This window comes from Microchirus variegatus (assembly GCF_963457635.1).
Source record: "Microchirus variegatus genome assembly, chromosome: 3".
Lineage (NCBI taxonomy): Eukaryota > Metazoa > Chordata > Actinopteri > Pleuronectiformes > Soleidae > Microchirus > Microchirus variegatus.
The window spans coordinates 14,697,198-14,706,076 of record NC_139804.1 but is presented as its reverse complement, the minus strand read 5'-3'; the positions used below and the strand labels follow the sequence as shown (position 1 = coordinate 14,706,076).

The 8,879-nt window shown below is 39.0% G+C and overlaps 1 protein-coding gene across 1 annotated transcript; it reads left to right on the top strand.

The window, feature by feature from the left end:
* Nucleotides 1–5,311: 5,311 nt before the first annotated feature.
* Nucleotides 5,312–6,232, top strand: foxl2a (forkhead box L2a; the record flags this gene model as incomplete). The annotated part of the gene is made up of 1 exon (XM_083887138.1): nucleotides 5,312–6,232. The coding sequence occupies one exon, from the start codon at nucleotides 5,312–5,314 to the stop codon at nucleotides 6,230–6,232; it is 921 nt and encodes a 306-aa protein (XP_083743264.1).
* Nucleotides 6,233–8,879: the final 2,647 nt, after the last annotated feature.

Below are 8,879 nucleotides of genomic sequence, written 5' to 3'. Positions count from 1 at the left end.
ATAAAAAAAAAAACCTCAAAGAGGATTTAGTTGGCAGGAGGCTGCAGCTCTTCACCTCTCAGTAAAGGTTAGTGAGAACACACTGAGTCTGTCCTCCCTTTTTACCTTGACTCATTTTCATCTCATCCATACTCCCTCCACTGTTTCTGTCTTCACATTTCATCTACAGCTTCATCTCAGGAGTTCATCCACACACTCGCATGCAACCACATTTACATTTTCCACTAACAGTGTCTAAAGTTTTGAACTGTGTAACTTAAGTGTTTGTTTTGTTGTTCAGATTGTGTTAAATGTGGTTGCTCAGGTCCATAATATCTTGAGAATATGTTTATCTCACCGTTAGACGGGGTTTTCTTACCGGAGACTGGTTTGTAAACCGCTCACTTCACCTCACCAAAGAATCATTTTGCTGCCGTTTTGCTGCCATTTGTATCACTTATCATCTCAATATTTGTTTGTGTCATGTTTCCATTGAGATCACACATCACAAACAGTCAGAATTGACTATGTGTGAGTATCTCTATTACATACACCTGAACTATCCCTTGAACAGTGTGTTTTACATAAAAACAGTGAAGAAACTGTTACTGCGGAAATCAGGACTTTTTTGATGGATTATGTCCATGTCACAGGACTAACTGTAGAAGGCCATACAGCTTCCCATTGGCTTCCTGCAGCTGATAAGAAGCATAAACACGCATCAGCCTCTGCATTGGTGCTAACGAAGGGTAGATTTAGACGATGTTTGTTCTCTCTCACGCCACGATCTCAGTGTTTGTGGAAGAGATGATTTGTTGAGGACGAGGCTCTGACTCACCACCTTAATAAGACTTTGGGGGTACAAGACCAGAATTATTTTTATACCTGATGGTACAGATTTGGAGATATGAAAAGAAAATGTTCCTCAGAAAAGTTATTTCCATTACCACCAAACATTGTATGTGTATGTTTGCAGCTGTACGACATGAATTTGCTTTTTTGGTCAAATTATTGTTCATTTTAGTCATTTAAAAACAATAAATAAGAGAATTGTACTTTTTCAGTGGGTACATTTCTGTACCTTAGTATCATGAAGGTAAACTAACTTTTAGAGCACTGAATTGTACTTAAACAAGTACAGATTGATAAGGTAAAATAAAAAACGAAAGCGAGACCATGTGTTCATGTGCATGTTTTTGTGTACCCCACCTCTGCAGACCTTAATCCATGCGGGTGAGGATGTAAAGGAGATGGAGGAGGTGGAAGTCGGGGCCTGGTGGTCAGTGTTTATTTGCTCTGTCTCTTTCTCTCTTCTTTCAGAGAGGAACAAGGCCCAAGTCAGAGGCACTGCATGAGGGCTGAGGGTAAATCCTTCCTTCTTCTTCTTCTTCCTCCTCCTCCTCCATGAAGTCCCGCTTTCCTGCACCTCATCAGGGTTCTATTGAGGAGCCAAAAAGAGACACAGCGTAGTGTTGATGTCAACTTCTGTAGGAAAGCCAGATGCAAATGAAGCAGTGCCAGTAAGATGAAACTGGGACAAACCAATTCAAGATTGAATTTGTGGTTCTAATTAACAGTATTAATCCAGACACTAAATATACACAATGTAAACACAATTATGCTGTGTAAGATTGATCAACAATAATTTTTTAACCATTTTTGTTGCATTAATAAATTATATATATTATAAATTAACTTCATTTTTGCTTAATTTTCCATTCAGATTACAAATAATCCAATCTCCTCTGCGGACACATCATGGAGGTCATTGTATCTGTGTCCTTACACTGTAGGATTAAAACCAATGCAGCCTCCTCAGGAAGATCGAAAGAAAACAACAATTAAACAACATTAATCTTACTCTATCGTGACAAAATTACAAAAATATGGTTAAAGTAACGAATAAAACAGCAAATAATAGCGCGTTAGCGTATAAATCCCTCATATTTTTATATTTAATTTCTGGTTATAAATTATAAATAAATCGTTTATAGATTATAAATAGTTATTATATAATATGACTTTAACAACTACAATATATAATTTTTGTCGGTTTTTTTTTTTGCTTTCTACATGCTCTCCCCTGCTCCTGTAACCTTGTTATCTGAGGGCCGCCGGTCCCGCTGGTCCCGCACTGACCCGGTGGATCCGTCCGCTTTCGGCCGCATTCCACCAGCACGCGCTATCATAAACATCCTAGTCCCGAGACCTTGCAAGGGCAGGAAGTGCGCGAGGACAGGAATTCCACTCTTTCGAATTACATTATGACCTGTTACAATGATTGGACTGGAGTTTATTATTGGCTCGCCGCACGCACTGCAGCAGTGCTTTGTGTGGATTCATGTGGACCTTTTGAGGACTCAGGAGTTTTGATGTGTACCTCATAAAAAAAAAAAAAAAACATTTTCCTGTATTTCACATACTTCGTGGCGGTTTGGAGGATCTGCTGTTCCTGTTACTGTGGCAACACTAAAATAACTGTCAGGCCTGACATGATGATGATGTTAGAGTCTGTCCAGATACAAACCTATCAATTCATATTCAGATAACTGTATGTAAGAGAGTGCGGTGAGACAGTTCCGATCTTTTGAATTGGAGGAATATATTTGATTTATTGCATTTTGATGGAGTGATAACTTGAGAGAGAAAGAAAGAAAACGGACGAAAACACCGTCTCTCCTCCTCTGTAACTCGAGTGCGTGTTGTTGTCTTGCGCACGTCAACCCAGAAAATCCACTTCATGATGATCATTTCGTTTAGACATGGATACGCAATTGTATGATTTCCTTCGAATAAGATAATCCTGAAATATATACTATATAATAGAACTTAATTAAGCCAAAGGAATAAATGAACAAATACATTTCACATAATTTGTGTCTAATATTTTATCTTTCTGTGGCACAGAGTGATTTGTGGCAAGAGTGTCAAAACACACATGGTTAAACATGGTTAAAATAAAGACAAATGCACGAATATAAATAAATCAAATTTGTCAATAGTCTCCATATCAGTATATTTTAAAAATTGTGTAGCCAGTGTTTTTTTTTTATTGTTTTTCTTTGATTCATTAACCTGTTTGTTTATTTATTCCTCGCTTATCAGAGTCGTGGCAAACAAAAACAGGCATGATCACGTGCACATTCCTCGGCGCAACACTGAAGCCTTCACTACAAGCACTGCTCATGTTTCACGCTCAGTGTTTTTGTTTGTGGATTGTGGACACGCTGTGTGATAGCAGCATTGTGTCAAAATGTGCGTCAAAAAGATATTTATATTTATAAAAATAGTAATAAATGTAAATAAAATGAATATTAAATAAGAATTATTAGACAGATAGATAGATAGATAGATAGATAGATAGATAGATAGATAGATAGATAGATAGATAGATAGATAGATAGATAGATAGATAGATAGATAGATAGATAGATAGATAGATAGATAGATAGATAGATAGATAGATAGATAGATAGAAAATATGTCATTTTGTAATAATTTTTAAATAACATAAACGATGAAATCGTGATGATCCACTGTGTTTGCGTGTATGTTTTTGCCATATATATATTTATAAATTGAAAATTATATATGTGTATATGTATATATGTGTATATATATATATATATATATACGTATATATATATACGTATATATATATATATATATATGCTCAATTTGATGTATTTTAATGATCTGTCAACTGGTGGAACTTGTCTAAAAGCTGAATTCATTATCATTAACACACTGACTGAATGATGTCCAGAGCCAATTTGCTTGGCAAAGCAGTGGCGCATAATTTGCTTGTTGAGATTATGTGGATGTTGTGTAATGTGTAATAATGTGTAATGTTCTTCGCCTTAAACATGTGAAGAGACGTCGGAACAAGGCACAACATCTCGCTGCGACGCTTGAGACCGTGAGTGCGCTGTAATTGCACGATGAGAGACGCTTGGCTCTGACTGCGGCTCAGCTGCTGCTGCTGCTGCTGCTGCTGCCATGGCTGCGGCGGCCATGGCTGTAGACTGACTGACTGACTGACTGACTGACTGCTGCAGGGTGATGACACACAGGCCAATGCTGCTCCACCTGCACATGCACTCACTGCACGGAAATCCATTCCCAGAGAGAGCCGAGGGGGAGCCGCATGGGTGGCCACAGAAATCCATCCCTCTGTGCCTGCACTTCCCTCTCACTGTGAGCTAATGAAGCCGCGTTAACTGTCTCTCAAGATTCTCTTATTATCATTATTACACATGATGTAGCCGTTTGCTAATGTCCATATATTTGGACTGCATTTGACTTTGTCAACCATTTTCTTTTTTCAGTGATGCGGTGAGTTTGAATGAAGGAGGGTTTTTCTCCGCACTATAAATCAATCATTGCTACAGACACTGGTGGGTCAGAACACACACATGGGTCACAGACAGCTGTACATAACATTTGAGCAATGATCATTTTCCAGCTTTTTGCTTCATCTAAAGCGTTGAATTTAAAAAATACAATAAAAATAATAAATAACCAAAAGCAAAAAAAATCAAACTGAGATTAGTTTTTCTCACAAAAATAATATAAGACTTAAAAGAATGTCAGTCAAAATGGTCAAAACTTTTTATTTTTGCTCCTTTCAAAAATTGGCCCCATATATAAAAAGTTTGTGAAACATTATAAATCTGGTATAATTTAAATAATACTAATAACGATAATAGTACTTATTATTTGAAAATATCATCAAGTTGATCATGTCTTTCTTTGTATCTGTGTTTGTCTGTGTTTGTTTCTAGGATAATCTTTAATCCACTAAATCTTAATGCATAAATTAAGGCCTCCAACAACTCCATGCATTTATATTTTCGTTTGTTGTTTCTTACTTCACTCACATATTTGCATAATGTTTTTTTAACCCCGGGTCTGATGATAAAACTCCATTTCACGATGGTAAGCTGATTATTATTATTGTTTCTTTACACACTGTAACGACCGGAGGCGGTTCTCGGATACGCGCAAATCACGGAGCACTACGTCTGCGCGTGGAGAGGATTGGAGCAGAGGCGGCTTGTGAGTGGAGATGAGAGCAGAGGAAAAGGGTTGGGCTTAGTCACTCACTCACTTACCACAACTTGACTTAACCACTGCATCAGTTTAGAAGAATCCTGGTTGACGGGAGGAAGGAGTTCTGCATGCCACCGTCACCGCGCTGCAAAAATCCGAATAGATCTCTCTGCGCGCTCTGTGGAGGACGAGTTCCACTCCACGGTGCGCCCCGAGGAGCCGCAGTGCGTGTGTGTTTGTCTGCATCTGCAGCGGACTTGTTTTGTTTTGGTGCGCGGCAATGATGGCCACTTACCAGAGCTCAGAGGATGACGCAATGGCTCTGATGATCCATGACACCAACGCGAACAAGGAAAAGGAGCGACCCAAAGAGGAGCCGGTCCAGGACAAAGTCCCCGAGAAGCCAGACCCGTCCCAGAAGCCGCCGTACTCATATGTGGCTCTCATCGCCATGGCCATCAGAGAGAGTTCAGAGAAGCGCCTGACTCTGTCCGGTATTTACCAGTATATTATCAGCAAGTTCCCCTTCTATGAGAAAAATAAGAAAGGCTGGCAGAACAGCATCAGGCACAACCTGAGCCTCAACGAGTGCTTCATCAAGGTTCCGCGCGAGGGCGGCGGAGAGAGGAAAGGGAACTACTGGACTCTGGACCCGGCCTGTGAGGACATGTTTGAGAAAGGGAACTACAGGAGGCGCCGCAGGATGAAGCGGCCCTTCAGACCTCCACCAACGCACTTCCAGCCGGGGAAGTCCTTGTTCGGAGGCGACGGTTACGGCTACCTGTCCCCACCCAAGTACCTGCAGTCCAGCTTCATGAACAACTCCTGGTCACTAGGCCAGCCGCCCACCCCGATGTCCTACACGTCCTGTCAGATGACCGGCGGCAACGTGAGTCCAGTCAACGTGAAGGGCCTGTCGCCCCCCTCCTCTTATAACCCTTACTCCCGGGTGCAGAGCATGGCGCTGCCCAGCATGGTGAACTCTTACAACGGCATGAGTCACCACCACCACCCCGCGCATCCACATCATGCCCAGCAGCTGAGCCCGGCCACCGCGGCGCCGCCGCCAGTCTCCTCCAGTAACGGAGCGGGCCTTCAGTTCGCCTGCTCCCGCCAGCCCGCGGAGCTGTCCATGATGCACTGCTCTTACTGGGAACACGAGACCAAACACTCGGCGTTACACACGCGGATTGATATTTGAGGTTTTCCAGACTGTCTGCGTCAAAAACTGAGGACTCAAAGAGCGAGAGTTAAATTCCTGTGATTTCAAAACCGATTTTGTTTGTTTGTTTGTTTGTTTGTTTTTATTTTTGAAGATACTTTTGTGACGAGCTGTTCGGGTCCAGCTGACACGAGGAGGTTACAGTATGCGCGAGGAGGTTTTACGAAATGGAAGGAGGTAAAGGAGCCGTCGGGACGCATCAGGTAGCTCAACCTCTGGGAGCAATTTCGTGTTACACTTGGACTGATGCTCATAACTAGTAGCCTAAAATGTGCATTTTGAAAAGTAATACAGAATATATATATATTTATATATATATATATATATATATATATATATATGTACATATATATATATGACCGGGACATACATTGCTGCGCGTGAGGCTGTGCGTAACGACCACTTTTACGCACGGCCTATTGCCAAATGAAACGCGCACAGCAAGATGCTCTAATGCTTGAATGTGACATGAATCAGAGGCGCGTGCACTCCAGAGGAAAAAGACACCGAGCATTCACCTGCTCTTTAGTTTCTCTTTTTTATCAGACTGCCAAAAAACACAATTCAGGGTTTTCCAATATATTTTCCCCCCACATGTTTGTATAATAACGATTTCCAATATGACGCCAGCCATGCAGTGCCAGTTCTTTCCTATTAATCTCTCAAATGATTATTATTATTATTATTATTTTTATTATTTTTTTTATAAACGTGATTAGCTAGAGTATGTTGTCTCCTTCATGTCAGGGACATGTTTCATTTTAATAGCACTTTTCCCTCCCTTATTTTCTAGATTTGTGAATTTTCTTAATAAACTTGCATTTCTCAAACTGAAACAGTGGTCCGTGAACTAATCTGTGTTGCTGTAGACTGGGAGCACCACTGTTGCCACTGTAAACCAACAAAACCACAAACAACAGCCAGCAACGAAAACGCGTGTGAAGTATAAAAACGCGTCTATATGTGTGTGTACACATAAATAAATATACCGTTAGAAATGTATTATAATATGTTAATACTATTTCAATAATATAATGTCATATAATCCTGTGTACGTTTGCCTGAGGTTTAACGGTTGTTTATTTTGTCGTCAAATGTCTGATATTCAGACACTCGCATTTTTGTTGTCGGTTGCTTATTATTTATCTTAAATTATGCGAATTAATGGAAGTTCATGTTTCGCAAAGGATATAAAAACAAACCTTCTCTTAATGAATATGTACTTGTCATATATCATAATAGAAAAACAAATAGATATTAATGACCTATATATATATATATATATATATGGCATGTTATAGACCACACATATGACACAATAATAGCTTGTTTTTAATATTACTCTATTGTGTGTGTGTGTGTGTGTGTGTGTGTGTGTGTGTGTGTGTGTGTGTGTGTGTGTGTGTGTGTGTGTGTGTGTGTGTGTGTGTGTGTGTGTGTGTGTGTGTGTGTGTGTGTGTGTCAACAATGATAATATTAATGCAGTGAACTTGCCGAGTAAATAATAGCGCACAGAATCGTGTAGGAAACACGGCCAACAACGAGAGGACGTGCTCTAGAGACGTTTTTCATAAGTCCACGGGTTTTAGCTGCAGCTTTAAAAAAAAAAAGTGACATTATACACAGACAGAGAAATTCACTCTGAAATTGAATACGGGGAGCATATTTAATTTTAATTAATAAATCAATGATTCATCATACTGACCTACCGACTGACCGACTGACAGCTCCATCCACATTTCAAAAAAAATTAATAATAATAATTTTGTGAGCCCAGAGGACCATCCAGCTTCGATTTTTCTAAATAAAAGCGAAGCAGTTACAGAATATTTATATCTAACAGAAACAATAATAGTGATGATTATTATCATTTGATTGTACAATCTGTGAGGTGTTTACACACACACGCACACACACACACACACACACACACACCTCAGTTGATATTGAAAGGAGAAAAAAATAAACACTCGTATTCAGCGCTGCACAGGAAATTATAAAAATAGATAAATAAATAAACAAAAAACAAGCAACCAACATAGAGAGGTGTACAGTTGTAATAATGTTATTTACATGAGCCTTTCTCAGAAGGCGTGACTGGACTGTGATTCATTAGAAATGTGGGTTATTGAAAAGCTGTCGAGAACCACTTGAAGTCGTTTTTCCATTCGTTTATATAGTGTAGGGACAGACCATCATATAATGTAATATAATATATACAGTATACACACACACACATATATATGCAATAATATTATTATAATTATTATCACAATATGTGACTATAATGATGATAATAATATTATACGTGATATGTGTGATTCATATATATTTATCATTTAGATAATATCTAATTGAAAACCTACTTACACACATTATAGGTTTTACACACACATGGAATATCATAGTCCCATTTGTATATTTGTGCATATTTACAAATATGCAGTATATGTTTATGTATGTTTTAGACATATGTTATTTTACCATATTTCCACCTCATAAATAGAAATACATAAATGACATGTGCATCATATACAGTAATATACATTTTTTATACGTTTTTTAAAAACGTTTTTGTTTGATGCAAACCAAACTCAAATTCAGCCGAATTGAAGAATTGGACAAA